The sequence below is a fragment of the Nerophis ophidion genome, linkage group LG15 (assembly GCF_033978795.1).
Source record: "Nerophis ophidion isolate RoL-2023_Sa linkage group LG15, RoL_Noph_v1.0, whole genome shotgun sequence".
NCBI lineage: Eukaryota > Metazoa > Chordata > Actinopteri > Syngnathiformes > Syngnathidae > Nerophis > Nerophis ophidion.
Window position 1 is genome coordinate 46,775,237 of NC_084625.1, and position 19,133 is coordinate 46,794,369.

General features: G+C 42.8%; 1 protein-coding gene across 14 annotated transcripts in view; it reads left to right on the top strand.

The window, feature by feature from the left end:
* The window catches only part of si:ch211-285f17.1 (sickle tail protein), a 231,472-nt gene that overhangs the window by 199,152 nt on the left and 13,187 nt on the right, over window positions 1-19,133 (top strand). For 12 of the 14 annotated variants that reach the window (XM_061922261.1, XM_061922267.1, XM_061922262.1 and 9 more), the window contains 7 exons: window positions 9,412-9,542; window positions 10,807-10,954; window positions 12,702-13,185; window positions 16,000-16,180; window positions 16,246-16,532; window positions 16,601-16,756; window positions 16,994-17,116. In XM_061922261.1, coding sequence (XP_061778245.1) covers window positions 9,412-9,542; window positions 10,807-10,954; window positions 12,702-13,185; window positions 16,000-16,180; window positions 16,246-16,532; window positions 16,601-16,756; window positions 16,994-17,116 — 1,510 coding nt within the window. The remainder of the gene's footprint in view (window positions 1-9,411; window positions 9,543-10,806; window positions 10,955-12,701; window positions 13,186-15,999; window positions 16,181-16,245; window positions 16,533-16,600; window positions 16,757-16,993; window positions 17,117-19,133) is intronic. The other 2 variants (XM_061922265.1, XM_061922266.1) reach the window with 1 other exon arrangement.

Genomic DNA, 19,133 nt, shown 5'->3' on the forward strand with positions numbered 1-19,133 from the left:
AGTCCGATACTATCGGACATCTCTACTTGGTACGTTTTGACAGCTATTTAGGACCCGAAAATGGCCAGAACGACACAAAAACACAATTAGCTTCTCGCTAGTCAATAGGGAGACTCAAATAAAATCCATTAGCCAGCAGAGGATTGCCGATTGTGATCTGCATTAAAAAGCATTAATCAGCAAAGGCCAATCCATACTTTTTCATAAGAAATGTCCGATACTGGTTGGTGGCCAATCCCTAAAATCCAGCATAAGTCATGTTATGAATAAAATACAATGACTCAAAATTATCCAAAAGTCTAACCCACACCACACTCCCTCACCCTTGACTGTATTGGTGTGTGTCATGAGCATACTTGCCAATCCTCCCGATTTTCCCGGGAGACTCCCGAATTTCAGTGCCCCTCCCGAAGATCTCCCGGGGCAACCATTCTCCCGAATTTCCCCCAATTTACACCCGGACGACAATATTGGGGGCTTGCCCTAAAGGCACGGACTTTAGCTTCCTCTACAACCTGTCGTCACGTCCACTTTTCCTCCATACGAACAGCGTGCCGCCCCAGTCATATAATGTGTGCGGCTTTTACACACACACACACACACACACATAAGTGATTGCAAGGCATACTTGGTCAACAGCCATTCAGGTCACACTGAGGGTGGCCGTATAAACAACTTTAACACTGTTACAAATATGCGCCACACTGTGAAGCCACACCAAACAAGAATGACAGACATATTTCGGGAGAACATCCGCACCGTAACACAACAGATTAGATTAGATTAGATAGTACTTTATTTATTCCGTCAGGAGAGTTCCTTCAGGAAAATTACAATTTTCAGCACAATCCCATTCAAGATCAGACAAACATTACAGGGAGACAGAACAGGATCGCTGACGGGTCTGCCGGCTTCCAGCGCCCCTTACGAAAAAGATGAGGTACAGGTAAACAAGGGGGGGGAATGGGAGAAAAAAAAATTGAAGAATAAAATAAATAAAATAAATAAATTAATTTAAAAAATCACGAAAACAGAACAAATACCCAGAACCCCTTGCAGCACTAACTCTCCCGGGACGCTACAATATACATCCCCGCTACCACCAAAAAAAACCACACCCACCTCACCCCCATCTCCCGAATTAAGAGGTTTTAAGGTTGGCAAGTACGGTCATAAATAAGTAAATAAATGATTGCAATCGCAAATCAACGTCCACAGCATAATCGGAAGACGTCTGGAAATAATCGACAAATCTAGGGAAAATGCAATAGATAGGTCTTAATTGTCATTGCACAAGTACAACGAAACCTTGTTTTCAGCACAAACCCGTCCAAGATTAGACAAACAGTGTACAGGGGTTACAGAACAGGAACGCTAGTGGTTTGCCGCAAGGTGCCTCGTAAAAGATGGGGGAAAAAGGTAAACGCTGGGCAAGGATGAGTAAAACAATACAATCTACACTGGGCTCCTAAGGGGGGGCCCAGTCTGGAGTGGGGAAAAAAAAACCTTCATATCAAAGCACATATACATATTACAATATACATCTCGAGATATCTAGCAACTGATGGGAGGGAGTGCGGGGTCACGGTGGTAGGCCGCAGCTCTCAGACGCTGACCATCCTTCCATCACCCCTATAGGATTTGTGTCGAGGGCGTTGGATTGGGAGGGGGGGTATGTATGTGTGGCATATAATTTTGTGGATTTATGTTTGTGTGTAAGCCTGCAATACAGGCTGCAATAATCCAACAATAGAATTGATGAGACAAGTAGACTATGGATTGAATAACGGGAGTGAGCGCAGGCCAGCGGCGAAGTCCATCACTGTATAAATAGCCTTTTGTGAGTCCGCCCTGACAAATGGGCCGTGGCACCGTCTTCTCGCCTGCCACTAAGCAAAGTGTCCTATTAGGCGTAAATAAAGCTTACTAATTGGGCGTTGAAGCCAGTGGGACATTTAGGAATGTGGACCTTTGCCGACTTGTTACTTTTTATAAATACCTCATTACTTCTCGTCTGATGAGCCGAATTGTCTGTCGTCGTGTCCAGCAGCTGTTTGAGTAGTTGCATATTGAACGCACTCTCTCTCCTTATTGTCTGTGCCCCCTCGGAGGCTTTAAACAAAAGAGTTTTGCTCAAGGGTGAACGCGAGCACATTGAGCGACGGCCTCTTCAATGCACAATCCACACTGTAAAAAAGTCAGTGTTCAAAAGCAAAAACAAAAAATTACAGAAATGAGGGGTATTTTATTTGAACTTAGCAAAATTGTCTGCCAATGGAACAAGAAAATTCGGCTTGTCAAGACTTTCCTAAACAAGTCAAATTAGCTAACCTCAATGAACCCAAAAATACCTTAAAATAAGTTTATTCTAACTAATAACAAGAGCACTTTTCTTAGGATAAAAAAGAGACCTTTTTGCTCAATATGTTGAAAAATATTCTTAAATTAAATGGTAAATGGGTTATACTCATATAGCGCTTTTCAAACTTTTTTTAAGGAAGTCAAAGCGCTTTGACTCTATTTCCACATTCACCCATTCACACACTGATGGCGGGAGCTGCCATGCAAGGCGCCAACCAGTACCCATCAGGAGCAATGGTAGAAGGTGGGGATTGAACCAGGAACCATCAGGTTGCTGGCACAGCCACTCTCCCAACTGCACCACGCCGTAAATGCTAGTAAATAAATGATAATACCATCCATCCATTTTCTACCGCTTATTCCCTTTCGGGGTCGCGGGGGGCGCTGGCGCCTATCTCAGCTACAATCGGGCGGAAGGCGGGGTACACCCTGGACAAGTCGCCACCTCATCGCAGGGCCAACACAGATAGACAAACAACATTCACACTCACATTCATATTTCCTTTAATTGCCATAGGGCATATAGTATGCGCCTGCCTTGAATTACTGCCGGGTCAAACTCGCTTTGCAAAATAATTAGCGCATGCTTAGTATTACCGCCTGGTCAAACTCGTGACGTCGCGAGTGACACTTCCCCTGTCATTATTTTCAAAACGGAGGAGGCTGATTTCAATACCGGTAATCTGAAATCGCATAAAGGGAAGAAGATTAAGAGCTATTCATTAGGATTTAAGGTCCAAGCTTACATCACACTCAAATTTTTACTGCATGCCTTTGGTAAGTGCCAGAGTGAGAAGAGGTTCTAAAATAATTAGCGCATGCTTACTTTTACCGCATGCCTTTGGTAAGCGCAGGAGTGAGAAGAGGTTTTAAATTAATTAGCGCCCCGGCGGCAATTCAAGGAAATACGGTAATAACAATAATAAGTACCGTATTTTTCGGATTATAAGTCGCTCAGGAGTATATGTCGCACCGGCCGAAAATGCATAATAAAGAAGGAAAAAAACATACATACGTTGCACTGGAGTATAAGTCGCATTTTGGGGGAAACTTATTTGATAAAATCCAACACCAAGAATAGACATTTGAAAGGCAATTTAAAATAAATAAAGAATAGTGAACAACAGGCTGAATAAGTGTACGTTAAAAGAGGCATAAATAACCAACTGAGAAGGTGCCTGGTATGTTAACGTAACATATTATGGTAAGAGTCATTCAAATAACTATAACATATAGAACATGCTATACCTTTACCAAACAATCCGTCACTCCTCATCGGTAAATCCCATGAAATCTTCTGTCCTCATGTCGCTTCTAAACAACTCTGCCAACTCCAAAGGTATGCGCCGCTTCCTCTTGTCTTTTTCTGTTGCATATTTCACTACGTCCAGTTTGTAATTTGAAGTACATGATTTCCTTTTCGGTGCCATTTTTGTTCAGCCCTTATCAGTTTTTATAAGTTACCGCCAATGATGAAATGATCCATTTTCATAGCTACGCCAGTAGCATATAGCAGTTAGCATTCCATGACCCACAATGCACTTCTGCCATGACCCTCCCCCGCCGAATTGTTATTGGTTGATGTGTGTGTGACGATTGCTGAAATTTTCTTCGTCTCTTCCGCGAATGAGATAAATAATATTATTGTATATTTTACGGTAATGTGTTAATAATTTCACACATAAGTCGCTCCGGAGTATATGTCGCACCCCCGGCTAAACTATGAAAAAAACTGCGACTTATAGCCGGAAAAATACGGTACGTAAGTAAATGCTAGTGCCATTATCTTGACATAATCATATGTCAAAATCATGATTTTTTTTCTCATGCTTGAAGTGAAAAATTATTTCTTTAAAAAAGTAATTTTATACTTGTGGGTGTAGATGACACAGCTTTGCATCAGTTGATATTCTAGTTTCAAGCGTGTTTCGTTAGGCTCGGAGAAAGAATTGAACTCAGATGCAGAGTAACGATACTTTGTTCGGCTTTTATTTTGACGGCTCTTTCACCTCCAGAGTCAGAGTAATACAATAACTACAAATAACAAAAACTGTCGGCGAAAAAGGTTCCAAAAAAAAAGGAACAACCGATAATCACTCCTAAGAGGAGGAAAACACAAAAAGAAAGACGAACTATAATTTGCGCCGTATCTGCTATAAACATAAACGCTCCAACGGGAGGAAGAAAACAATGACTGTTAACATTTCTACACTTAAACTTAATCTAATAATGGTTAGCAAAAATTCACTCAAAAATTTGAGGAAAGAAAGAATCGTAGGAAAAAATAATAACTCACCACTTCGGTTGAAAAAAACTAGATAACAAAAATCACTCTACTGAGGAGGAGAAAAGTCAAACTCGAAATAACAGCGTGGGAATTCAGGATCCAGGAATATAAGCGTGGGACGATGCTAGGCATGGACATGGACGCAAGACAGGCACCAAAACTTGAGACAATCTGACACAGAACAAGGGGAGGCGTGGGCTTATATGACGCATGAGGGTAATGGGAAACAGGTGGAAACAATCAGGGGTCAGGGCAGAGTAATACAATAACTACAAATAACAAAAACTGTCGGCGAAAAAGGTTTAAAAAAAAAAGGAACAACCGATAATCACTCCTAAGAGGAGGAAAACACAAAAAGAAAGACAAACTATAATTTGCGCCGTATCTGCTATAGACATAAAACGCTCCAACAGGAGGAAGAAAACAATGACTGTTAAAATTTCTACACTTAAACTTAATCTAATAATGGTTGACCAAAATTCACTCAAAAATTTGAGGAAAGAAAGAATCGGAGGAAAAAATAACTCACCACTTCGGTTGAAAAAAAATAGATAACAAAAATCACTCTACTGAGGAGGAGAAAAGTCAAACTCAAAATAGCAGCGTGGGAATTCAGGATCCAGGAATATAAGCATGGGACGATGCAAGGCATGGACATGGACGCAAGACAGGCACCAAAACTCGAGACAATCTGACACAGAACAAGGGGAGGCGTGGGCTTATATTACACATGAGGGTAATGGGAAACAGGTGGAAACAATCAGGGGTCAGGGATGATGTCAGACTGACGACACAAGAGGAAGGGCAAGTGATCTGAAACAAGAGGAGTTACTTTGCAAAATAAAACATGCAATTCACAAGACAAACGAAATCAAGAAAAGATATCCATCACCGCGGTGTGACAGTTTTACTCAATATAGGTCACCAAATCTCAGCTACAAGCTGTAATATCTTACTGAGATAATTTAGGACCAAAACCATTAAAACAAGTAAAACACTCTAACATAAATTCTGCTTAGTGAGAAGAATTATCTTATCAGACAGAAAATAACACTTTGCATCAGTCCATCTTAGATGATCTCGGGCCCAGAGAAGCCGGCGGCGTTTCTGGATGTTGTTGATAAATGACTTTCGCTTTGCATAGTAGAGCGTTAACTTGCACTTACAGATGTAGCGACGAACTGTATTTAGTGACAGCGGTTTTCTGAAGTGTTCCTGAGCCCATGTGGTGATATCCTTTAGAGATTGATGTCGGTTTTTGATACAGTGCCATCTGAGGGATCGAAGGTCACGGTCATTCAATGTTGGTTTACATCCATGCCGCTTACGTGGAGTGATTTCTCCAGATTCTCTGAACCTTTTGATGATATTATGGACCGTAGATGTTGAAATCCCTAAATTTCTTGCAATTGCACTTTGAGAAACGTTGTTCTTAAACTGTTTGCTCACGCAGTTGTGGACAAAGGGGTGTACCTCGCCCCATCCTTTCTTGTGAAAGACTGAGCATTTTTTGGGAAGCTGTTTTTATACCCAATCATGGCACCCACCTGTTCCCAATTAGCCGGCACACCTGTGGGATGTTCCAAATAAGTGTTTGATGAGCATTCCTCAACTTTATCAGTATGTATTGCAGCCTTTCACAACTACTTTGTCACGTTTTGCTGGCATCAAATTCTAAAGTTAATGATTATTTGCTAAAAAAAAAAAATGTTTATCAGTTTGAACATCAAATATGTTGTCTTTGTAGCATATTCAACTGAATATGGGTTGAAAATGATTTGCAAATCATTGTATTCCGTTTATATTTACATCTAACACAATTTTCCAACTCATGGAAACAGGGTTTGTACTTAGATTTCAGTTTTTGCAGTGCAACATGCCACACAATGTTATCACATGGTGCTCCCCCCACCCCCCTTGGAGGGCCCCATTGTATCAAGAGCTAGTTAAGCAGCTTGGAAGTCAACGCGAGGGGCGGAGTCTTCTTGGCGTTTTTTTTTTAAGTGCGTAAACAATGGCGGTTGCATGGTGATGAGCTGCAGGAACAGGTTGAAGTAGACACAACGAGGACACTTTTATTGTCATGGCACAAACATTCTTGTCACTCCCTTTCAGATGGATGACTGTGTTGTGCCTCCCGGTCTTTGTTCAGAACCAAACGCGAGGTCAGGAGGTTGTGTACGGCTCTACATTAAACCTCATTATGGGATGTTTTCACATAAAGGCTAATGTGGAATTCATTGTGTTTGCGTTGAACGTGAGGGTCGTTCATTCACAATCCAATGTTTCTTCGATTCCAGTGTTCCTACCAACACTAAGTCCTGATAAACCGGGTCTGGGCAATTATTTTGACTTTCAATGACTATGCAAACTGGAACGGTTGAGCTTTTATTCAACAGTTGCCATTTAACATATACGGCACACTTCTCCCGATGCGTCACTCTAAACCAGGGGTCCCAGACCCACGGCCCGCGAGACGTTATTCTGACCAATCTAAGTCTAGGACTAGTTCTGTCCAATCTAAGTATAATACTAGATCTGACCAATCTAAGTTTAGGATTAGAATCAACCTATCTAAGTCTAAGACTAGAACTGACCAATCTAAGTCTAGGATTAGACTCGACCAATCTAAGTTTAAGACTACAACTGACCAATCTAAGTCTAAGATTACATCTGACCAATCTAATACTAGGACTAGCTCTGACCAATCTAAGTCTAAGACGACATCTGTCCAATCCAAACCTTGGACTAGAACCGACCTATCTAAGTCCAAAACTAGATCTGAACAATCTAAGTGTAGGACTAGATCTGATCAATCTAAGTTTAAGACTAGATCTGACCAATCTATGTCTAAGACTAGATCTGACCAACCTATGTCTAAAACGACATCTGTCCAATCCAAACCTTGGACTAGAACCGACCTATCTAAGTCTAAAACTAGATCTGAACAATCTAAGTGTAGGACTAGATCTGATCAATCTAAGTTTAAGACTAGATCTGACCAATCTATGTCTAAGACTAGATCTGACCAACCTATGTCTAAGACTAGATCTGACCAATCTAAGTCCAGGACTAGATCTGACCAATCTAAGCCTAGGACTAGATCTGACCAACCTAAGTCTAGGACTAGATCTGACCAATTTAAGTTAAGGGCTGGATCTGACCAATCTAAGTCTAGGACTAGAACTGACCAATCTAAGTCTTGGACTAGTTCGGACCAATCTTAGTCTAATACTAGATCTGACCAATCTAAGTCTAAAACTACATCTAACCAATCTAAGTCTTGGACTAAACCTGACCAATCTAAGTCTAAGACTATATTTGACCAATTTAAATCTAGGACTAGATTTAAACAGTCTAAGACTAGAGCTGACCAATCTTAAGTCTAAGACTCGATCTTACCTATCTATGTCTAGGAGTAGACTAATCAATCTAAGTCAAAGACTATATTTGACCAATCTACGTCTAGGAATAGATCTGACCAATCTAAGTCTAGGACTACATCTGAACAATCTAAGTCTAGGACTACATCTGAACAATCTAAGTCTAGGACTAGTTCTGATCAATCTAAGTCTAAGATTATATCTGACCAATCTAAGACTAGGACTAGAGCTGACCAATCTAAGTCTAGGACTAGATCTGACCAATCTAAGTCTAGGACTAGAACTGACCAACTAAGGCTAGGACTAGTTCTGACCAATCTTAGTATAGCACTAGAACTGATCAATCTAAGTCTAAGACTAAATCTGACCAAACTAAGCCTAGGAGTAGAACCGACCTATCTAAGTCTAAAACTAGATCTGACCAATCTAAGTCCAGGACTAGTTCTGACCAATCTAAGCCTAGGACTAGTTCGGACCAACCTAAGTCTAATACTAAATCTGACCAATCTAAGTATAAGACTACATCTAACCAAATTAAGTCTAGGAGTAGATCTGACCAATCTAAGTCTAAGACTATATTTGACCAATCTAAATCTAGGACTAGATCTAAACAGTCTGAGACAAGAGCTGACCAATCTTATTCTAAGATTAGATCTGACCAATCTAAGTCTAGGACTAGAACTGATTAATCTAAGTCCAAGTCTAGATCTGACCAATCTAAGTCTAGGACTAGTTCCGACCAACCTAAGTCTAGGACTAGATTTGACCAATCTAAACCTAGGGCTAGATTTAAACAGTCCAAGACTCGAGCTGACCAATCTAAGTCTAGTGCTAGATCTGACCAAACTAAGTCTAGGACTAGATCTGACCAATCTAAGTCTAGGACCACAAACTGATGAAACGTCTTCCAACACAAACCAAACAGTCCAGTTGCGATCAGTTTTCTAAGTGTTTTCTGTAACCCTAACCCCAAAAAGAACAGGATTTAAACAAATCTGACATAATTGCATGTTAAAATTAAACGTTTTTGTTTAACCAGAGGATGTCGCAGCCTTTTTTCAGATGCCTGAATTTGCTGATTCATTAGTTGCAATGGAAAGTGCCGTTTTTTGGGGGTTTTTTTTAGGTTCTATTGCAATAAAATTGCGGGAGAAAGTCAAAGTTGCAATACATTTTTGTGATTTTTCCTCTGTGATTATAATAGGGAGACTTGTTAAAGAAAAAATAATTATCGAGCAAAGATAAACAAAAAGACTGATAAAAAGCATGGAACAAAAATGTGCAAAATAGGCTTCATTTAGCCTCTACAAAGTGCAAGATGAAGACTTAGGTTTTGTCCTAGTGCTGAAGTCTTTTCCGTCATGTCTTGGCCCAATGCAGGGATCTGGAGCAGTACGTGGTCTCTCTGCAGAAGGACTCATCAGGGACTCACAGAGCAGTGACCCTGAAGGACGTGGAAGAGGGGGCGGTGACCCTAAGGAAAGTTGGAGAATCTCTGGCAGGACTCAAAGGTAAGACCGTACATGATGGACTTGCTTGTTTCGCCCAAGGCATGTCCTGGTGGTATTTACTCAACCAACTTTTTTGCCACTGTGGACCAGCTCTATACTATCGGTGGGGTCCTTGAGGGTGCATGGGAGTTTGCCCAACCAGTCTACGTGTGCTATGTGGACTTGGAGAAGGCATTCGACCGTGTCCCTCGGGAAGTCCTGTGGGGACTGCTCAGAGAGTATGGGGTATTGGACTCTCTGATTGTGGCGGTGCGCTCCCTGTACGATCGGTGTCAGAGCTTGGTCCACATTGCCGGCAGTAAGTCGGACTCGTTTCCAGTGAGAGTTGGACTCTGTCGAATCTACCTTTGTCACCGGTTCTGTTTATAACTTTTATGGACATCATTTAAAGGCGCAGTCAAGGTGTTGAGGTGATCCGGTTTGGTGGCTGCAGGATTAGGTCTCTGCTTTTTGCAGATGATGTGTTCCTGATGGCTTAATCTGGCCAGGATCTTCAGCTCTCACTGGATCGGTTCACAGTTGAGTGTGAAGCGACTGGGATGAGAATCAGCACCTCCAAGTCCGAGTCCATGGTTCTCGCCCGGAAAAGGGTGGAGTTCCATCTCCGGGTTGGGGAGGAGTTCAAGTACCTCGGAGTGTTGTTCACGAGTGAGGGAAGAGTGGATCGTGACATCGACAGGCGGATCGGTGCGGTGTCTGCAGTAATGCGGACGCTGTATCCATCCGTTGTGGTGAAGAAGGAGCTGAGCCGGAAGGCAAAGCTCTCAATTTACCGGTCGAGCTACATTCCCATCCTCACCTATGGTCATGAGCTTTGGGTTATGACCGAAAGGACAAGATCACGGGTACAAGCGGCCGAATTGAGTTTCCTCCGCCGGGTGGCGGGGCTCTCCCTGAGAGATGGGGTGAGAAGCTCTGCCATCCGGGAGGAGCTCAAAGTAAAGCCGCTGCTCCTCTACATCGAGAGGAGCCAAATGAGGTGGTTCGGGCATCTGGTCAGGATGCCCCCCGAACGCCTGTTTAGGGCTCGTCCAACCGGTAGGAGGCCACAGGGAATACCCAGGACACGTTGGGAAGACTATGTCCCCCGGCTGGCCTGGGAACGCCTCGGGATCCCCCGGGAAGAGCTGGACGAAGTGGCTGGGGGGAGGGAAGTCTGGGCTTCCCTGCTTAGGCTGCTGCCCCCGCGACCCGGCCTCGGATAAGCGGAAAAATATGGATGGAACTTTTTTGCCATCTAACGGATAGATGTATTTGTGTGCAGGAGAGTTCCCGACCCTGCAGACCAGGATGCGCTCTGTCCTCAGAGTGGAAGTGGAAGCCGTCAAGTTTTTAAAGGAAGAACCTCATAAACTGGACAGCATGCTGAAAAGAGTCAAGAGCCTGACGGACACACTCAGCAGTCTGAGAAGGTAGGAGAATACATTTAAGGAGACCGGATAGACATCAGGGGAGAAGGTATTAGAGCATGAAAGCTGGAAATGTGGAATGGAGATCAGCCAGCAGGCTGGCCTCTGTTCTGTCCTAAAGGTGTCATATTATGTTTTTTTTCTACATCTGAAGCACTTGTCCTTGTGGTCTACATAACATGTAAAAGTGGATATTTGGTCATAAATTTGCATAGATTTAGTTTTACAGACCATCTTCATCCTGCTTTTTGACTGTCTCTTCGGAATGCGCCATTTGTGAACGGTATTATTTACGTGCTGACTCCCCCCTCCCGGCCAAGCCCCCTTTCAACTGTGTCTCCACCCCGTCAACCATGTTGTAGTTTTTAGCGCTTCCATATGGAGTCTACCGACCGATATAAGTTGGAACTACGTGCTACTTTTTATTGGAAATGGAAAGGGTTTTACCTAGCATGTGCATGTACGGGCCAGTCTGCCCCACAAACAAGAGGATGGAGGATAAAAAGAGACTTATTGACTACAACTTTGGATTACAAATCGGAAAAAAATGGTGGATTCGCGCAATATGTGGAGATTCCTGCTGTTGTAACTAAGGCAAAATACGTCACTATTGTCTCAAACTCCAATCGGCTTGTTTGGAAAGAAGGAAATGTGTTTCTTAGTATCTTTGTCAAGCCTCCAAGGTTTGGATTCAAACAAAAACAAGTAACAACAGATTAAAAAAAAGTTTGTTTCAGTTTTTCATGATAGGACCCCTTTAAAACCTCTAAAGGCTTAGTTGGCCACATGCGTGGAAAGCACCTTTTAGCTCTTATTTCCAAAATTGTGTACATTACTGAATTGGGGTCTTATGGCCGCTTATGTTGACACTTATACTGCCATCTGGTGGTGTCAGAAGAGTATAGAATGAAATGAAATTTGGGGAAAAAAGTGTAAAAATAAGAATTAGCATGGACTAAGTAAATCATATCAAAAGATTATTCTTAGTTTTTATACTAATTAGGGTCCAATAAGCCCAAATAGCAAAAAGAAATTAAAAAAAAGCATGTAAACAAACATTTTGGGCCTTAAGAGGTTAAAAAGGAACTGCACTTTTTATTCAAATGTTGCCTATTGTTTACTATCCTTATAAGAAACGAGAAGTGAAAAGTTTTTTTTTTTTTTTTTTTTTTACTTTTTAACACATAAATATAGGCTTGTTTGTGGTGGCTAGCAATGCAGCTAATGGGAGCAATCAATTCTACCCTTAAATCACTTTAAAAATGCTTCCAAAAAACATCAACAATACTTTATGTATAATTTTCCTGAGGAAACTCTCCTAAAGGAATCAATAAAGTACTATCCATCTATCTATTTACATTTATATATATGTATATATATTTATATGTATATGTATATATATATATATATGTGTGTATGTATATATATATATGTGTGTGTGTATATGTATATATATTTATATATATATATGTGTGTGTATATGTTTGTATATATATGTATGTGTATGTATATATGTAAATACATATATATAAGCATATATGTATGTTCTTGTTATATACATATATATATAAGTATATATGTATGTTCTTGTTCTATTGGCAGATAATTTTGCTTAGTTCAAATCATTTTTTTTTTTCTTGTTTTTGAACACTGACTTTTTGCAGTGTGTACACACACTATTCAATGGCCAATGAAGATTTGTTGAAGTCTGTGAAGTAGTAGTCTTTACAAGTCACTCTCATCCCTGCAGAAGTGCCACTGACGGCCTCCAGAAAGCAGCTGACACAAACATCCCAGGGGACAACAGCCCATCTGTAGTAAAGGCCCCCGTGGCGGACCCCCACCCAGCGTCAGTCCAACCTCGCTCCACAGCGCCCCCTCTGGAGTCCCAGAGCTCCACCGCTAAATCGGAGGTCAACCCCGCTTCTCCGGTGGTCCTCCATCACGTCGAGAGCTCCCTGACCCACTCGCAGCCGTCTGCCAGTTTGTCGGCCGCTCAGCTCAGTTTCGCACTTACGCCCAGCCTCACTCACTCCAACGCCCCCAATCTCAGCAAGACCCAAGGCCGGGAATCCCCCAAAGCGTCAGCCGCGGAGCCACCCAGTCCAGCCCACCATAAGACGCCATGCGGCAGCCCGGTGAACCAGATCAACCGGACCATCGGCCAAGATCTTGTTATTGAGGAGCTGCAAACCAATCAGGACAAACGCAGAAACAGAGCCGTGTCTATAGAGGTAAGTATAGTCCGAAGTCAAGGTTAATGGTGACCGATAATGATTTTGACCTACATTTAACACACTTCCTTGTGGTCGAGATAAGTGTTTCTATTGTTGGGTTGTGAGCGCCCTCTAAAGGGTTGCCGAAAGATATTTGGTTCTTAGCTGTGGTCCGTATGGGCAGCAGCATGTAATACACTTTCCCACCACCTGTGGCAGTAATGATGTCAAACCATAATTGTGTACGGCCAACTCGGTTTCAGGCTAACTCCTCGATGATTGGTCAAAAGTGTCCGATAATGGCTTTTTTTATATTCCGATATTGTCCATCCAACTCTTAATTACCGATTCCAATAGCAACCGATACCGATATAAACAGTTGTGGAATTAACACATTATTATGCTTAGTTTTGATGCATTAAACAATGTAACAAAGTTTTCCAAAATAAATCAACTCAAGTTTTGGAAAAAAAAAATGCCAACATGGCACTGCCATATTTATTATTGAAGTCACAAAGTGCATTTTTTTAAATTTTTTTACGTACCTCAAAACAGCAGCTTGGAATTTGGGACATGCTCTCCCTGAGAGAGCATGAGGAGGTAGTGGTAGGCGGGGGCGGGGGGTGTATATTGTAGTGTCCTGGAAAAGTTAGTGCTGCAAGGGGTTTTGGGTATTTTTTCTGTTGTTTTTATGCAGTGTATTTGGTTAGTATTTATTTTTGCAATCAGCCCGACGTAAAACCTAAGATTTGTGCGTCAAATAACTAATAATTGTTGTGATTTACATATGGTGTTATAGCATTTCACACGGTTGTAAATAGAGATGTCCGATAATATCGGCCAATAAATGCTTTAAAATGTAATATCGTCAATTATCAGTATCGGTTTCGAAATGTACAATGAATGACTTTTTAAAACGCCGCTGTACGGAGCGGTACACGGACGGAGGGAGAAGTACAGAGCAGTTGCGTCTCCCAGTCAGCAGCCCCTCCCCTCTCCCCTCTACCACACATAACACAGGAGTTGCAAGAGTGTGTTGTTGCCGATGCTGTAGCCATGGCCAACAAGCGAGCGAGCTCGGTGACTGACTAACGACACCATGTCTATGGTTTGGGATTATTTTAAATTGTCTCTGACGGATAAAAAACTGGCAATAACTGTAAAAAGTTGGTTATGCGAGGAGGAACTAAGACGTGTTCCTTTAATAGGAGCAATTTGATCTCCCACCTCTTCGAGAATCATAAGGAGATACAAGTGGAAGATGGATGAAAAGCAAACACTGAAAAAAAAAGTAGTACCTCCACCGAGAAAAATCAAAAATACAACAAAAATCACCCTAAGGCGAAAGCCCACGTTGTGGTCATGGACAACGCTCGCAGTATGGCAAAAACTACGGTGGAGTTTGGTGTGGCTAATCCGCCCTGCATGGTGCACACTTTGCAGCTTCCGGTGAACGGAGGTGCCTTGTCTCAACGCAGCATTTCAGAAGCTCTGGCTGACTGCTGGGTCACTTCAAGCACTCACCACCAGCTTGCAGCACATTTGTGTTACTCATACAAATACATTAGCGCACGGCAGATTGAGCCCAGTTTATAATTTCTTGTTATACAGTATGCCAGGCAGCCTTGCACTAAATGAGGACTATGTTATTGTTTACATTATGACTCTAGTATACACTGGACTGAAGCTGTGTGCCTTCATTGGTTATTGTAGCTGTTGTTTTGAGGCATGTTTAAAAAAAATAAAATAAATAGTTGCACTTTGTGAAAGTCAAAGTATAGTATTTCTCATAGTTGTAGTGGGTATCAGGATTATCTCAGGGAGAGCATGTCCCAAATTCCAAACTGCTGTTTTGAGGCATGTTAAAAAAAAACATAATGCACTTTGTTACTTCAATAATAAATATGGCAGTGCCATGTTGGCACTTTTTTTCCCATAACTTGAGTTGATTTATTTTGGAAAACCTTGTTACATTGATTAATGCATCCAGCGAGGCATCACAACAGAATTAGGCGTAATAATGTTGTAATTCCACGACTGTATATATCGATATCGGTTGATATCGAAATTGGTAATTATGAATTGGACAATATCGGATATCGGCGAAAAAAGCTATTATCGGACATCTGTAGTTGTAAACTGTAAGTAGGTAAGCCGCTGCTCCTCCACATGGAGAGGAGCCAAATGAGGTGGTTCGGGCATCTGGTCAGGATGCCACCCGAAAGCCACCCTAGGGAGGTGTTTCGGGCACGGGGAAGACCCAGGACACGTTGGGAAAGACTATGTCTCCCGGCTGGCCTGGGAACGCCTCGGACTCCCCCGGGAGGTGCTGGATGAAGTGGCTTAGGCTGCTGCCCCCGCGACCCGACCTCAGATAAGCGGAAGAAGATGGATGGGTGGATGGATTGAAATCAAAAGTATGATTACTGATTCATTGGTAATATTTGAGGGGCCCTCCACAGTACAAAAGTTGGTACCCAAAGTCAAAAAGTGTTTTAAATGTATAAAACATATCATAATAGGGCCCTTTTAACATAGGTAATTATGTGTATCTAAATTTATAACAGCATTTAAATGCCTGAGAAAAGATGAAATTCATCATAGGTCACCTTTAACAATTTAACAATAACATACATTTCTAAATGTATAAAAAATGAATACTTTGTTGGTTTGTCTTATTTAAAAACGTTTTCACCTTTGTTTGCATATTTGTACAGTTCATGTGGAGATATTAATGAGGCGAAATTCTTCAGGCAGTCCGTAATGCTCCTCAGGCTGGAGGTATAATTGGAAAGGCTGCTTTCCTTTCTGTTCTTTTTTTTATCTCCGTAGGCAGCAGAGAAAGAGTGGGAGGAGAAGAGGCAGAACATGGGTCAGTACGATGAAAAAGAGTTTGAGAAAATTCTTCAAGAGGCTGAGGCCAACATGACAAAAGGACTCCCCAGTCCAGATGGGACGTCTAATCCCGGGGTGCTGCCTTCAAACACCCAAAGCCCTCTACAGTCCCCAACAGGTCTCTTTCAACATAACGTAGTATCCACATGTGCACCTCATTAACTCATTTCTGTCACGTCTCAGAGCCCCAGCGCGAGACTCTGTCGGACAAAGCATCCAAGAAGGTCCCAGAGAAACTCCCCAAGCCAATGCTGGAGAAACCCGCCAAGCCAGTGCTGGATAGAGCCTCCAAGACTTCCCCCAAACCTGCCTCCCCTGACAGTTCTCACAAGCTGGCATCTGAAAAGGCCACCAAGTCCCCACCACCGCCTCCTCCCAGGAAGACCTTCACCAGCTCCGGCTCAGGGATGACCACCACACGGTGTGGGGAGGTGGTGTACACCAACAGGAAAGACCCCGCGCCAGCTCAGGTTAGTCGGAAGAATGTTGTGTCAACTTGGACGACCCCTTTCATGATCTCTGTCCCTCTTTCTTTCAGGAGGGTGAAGACGACGATGTGTTTCTTGTCGCCCAAATCAAGCCCGCCAAAGCTGCACCACCAGAAGCCAAGAATCCCGCGGCCCCGCCTCTTGTTGTTGCCTCTTCCGCCAGGGATGAGGAGGATGAAGGTGACAAGATCATGGCAGAACTTCAGGTGGGCTGCACACACACACACACACACACGCACATAACTGTTCCTTGGGTGGGATCTCTGCCGGGGTTGATTCCGCACTATGGTAGTGGGTCGCCTTTCCTTTTCCTGTTGGTTCTTCCCTCCTCATGAGCGGCAAAGGATGGCTGCCGGCAGCTGACAAAAGGAACCATTCGGAAATCAGTTTTTTGAAGACCTTCCCCCCAATCCTTCCCCATGCACCTCTCTGCACGTCCCCAGGTTTTCCAGAAATGCACAGTTCAGGAGGTAGGGGTGCAAAACGTGGTGGAACCCACCACTCGAATTGAAGCCCAAATAAGAGAACTAAGAACAGGGCCCCCACTGCCCGTCAAAGAGAAGAAGGTAACGTCTGTGCCTGCTGCCGCCTCACTGCCTGCCTCTACATCTGAGCCACCTCACGACTGACTCCTAACATCTGAAACTTTTAACCTCCGAGCTCTTCCTCTGTCTCCTTCCTTCTTTGGATGCGCTGCTTGAACCACCTCTTAGGAATAAGTCTGCATTTCAGGAATCCTCCGAACAAAATGTGTTTTGCTCTCACTTTTACGAACAAATACATTTTTTGCACGACCTTCCCGACAGACGCTGGAATTGTTTTCTTTACTTGGTGTCACTTGGGCAGCACGGTGGGACAGGGGTTAGTGAAGTGAAGTGAATTATATTTATATAGCGCTTTTTCTCTAGTGACTCAAAGCGCTTTACATAGTGAAACCCAATATCTATTTTATTTTTATTTATTTTTTACATTTAGCAGGTGGGTAAAGTGCCTTGCCCAAGGACACAACGGCAGTGACTAGGATGGCGGAAGCGGGGATCGAACCTGCAACCCTCAAGTTGCTGGCACGGCCGCTATACCGCCCCGCCTAGTGCAGGCCTGGGCAAATATTTTTGACTCGGGGGCCACATTTGTTGGATCCACTATGGACTGGACTTTCACAATATCATGTTAGACCCGCTCGACATCCATTGCTTTTGTTCTCCCCTGGGGGTTGGGGGTGGGAGCGGGGGGTGTATATTGTAGCGTCCCGGAAGAGTTAGTGCTGCAAGGGGTTCTGGCTATTTGTTCTGTTGTGTTACGGTGCGGATGTTCTCCCGAAACGTGTTTGTCATTCTTGTTTGGTGTGGGTTCACAGTGTGGCACATATTCGTAACAGTGTTAAAGTTGTTTAGCCGGCCACCCTCAGTGTGACCTGTATGGGTGTTGACCAAGTATGCCTTGCATTCACTTATGCGTGTTGCATGTATTATGTCACTTGGGAAAATCGGGAGGGTTGGCAAGTATGCATGTTATATAGACCACAAGGAAGTGTTTTGAATGTAAAAAAAAAAGAAGTCATAATATGACCAGTTTAAGCTAGTGGTCCGTAACCACCGGTACTGGTCCGTGATGCATCTGCATTCCGTGGTGCAACTGGTCCGCTGCCGTTCCGCATTCTGTGGACATTAGGGGTAACAATTTGCAGTCGTGTTGTTACAATATGCAATACATTTACAATATACGGCGGTATAGCTCGGTTGGTAGAGGGGCCGTGCATGCAACTTGAGGGTTCCAGGTTCGATCCCTACTTCTGCCTACCTAGTCACTATACCGTTGTGTCCTTGGGCAAGACACTTTACCCACCCGCTCCCAGTGCCACCCACACTGGTTTAAATGTAACTTAGATATTGGGTTTCACAATGTAAAGTGCTTTGAGTCACTAGAGAAAAGCGCTATATAAATTCAATTCAAGTCAAGTCAAACATTTACCGATATCTTACATTAGTTGACTTGCCCAAAGCCGGAAGTAGGCAGGATATTCTGCTTACGACACTTGGTTAGCACCTTTGAGGCAGTCACTTAAGGTTGCACACAGTCACTTTAAGCTAATAAAGTAAGCAAAAAGAAAATATGCAGGTGTTTTGCAGACTTGTCCACAATAGGTCAGTGTGGCGCAGCATGCATGCTTCTCTCCTCACTTCACTTGTCGTTTTTTTCTTTAACAGCCTTGCAAAACTTTGAAAGCTTCACTTTTGCTCCTTTTGCATCAAATCAATCAACTAAAGCTGCTTTAGTTTTTTGTTGTTAATTTTTTACACAATTGCTGTGTTCAAGCATTGCACATTCTAACATTTTAAGTAGGGCTGGGCGATATGGCCTTTTATTAATATCTCGATATTTTTGGGCCATATCACGAGACACGATATATATCGTGATATTTTGCCTTAGCCTTGAATGAACACTTGATGCATATAATCACAGCAGTATGATGGTTCTATGTGTCTACATTAAAACATTCTTCTTCATACTGCATTAATATATGCTCATTTTAAACTTTCATGCAGAGAGGGAAACAACAATTAAGTCAATTTACCAAAACTG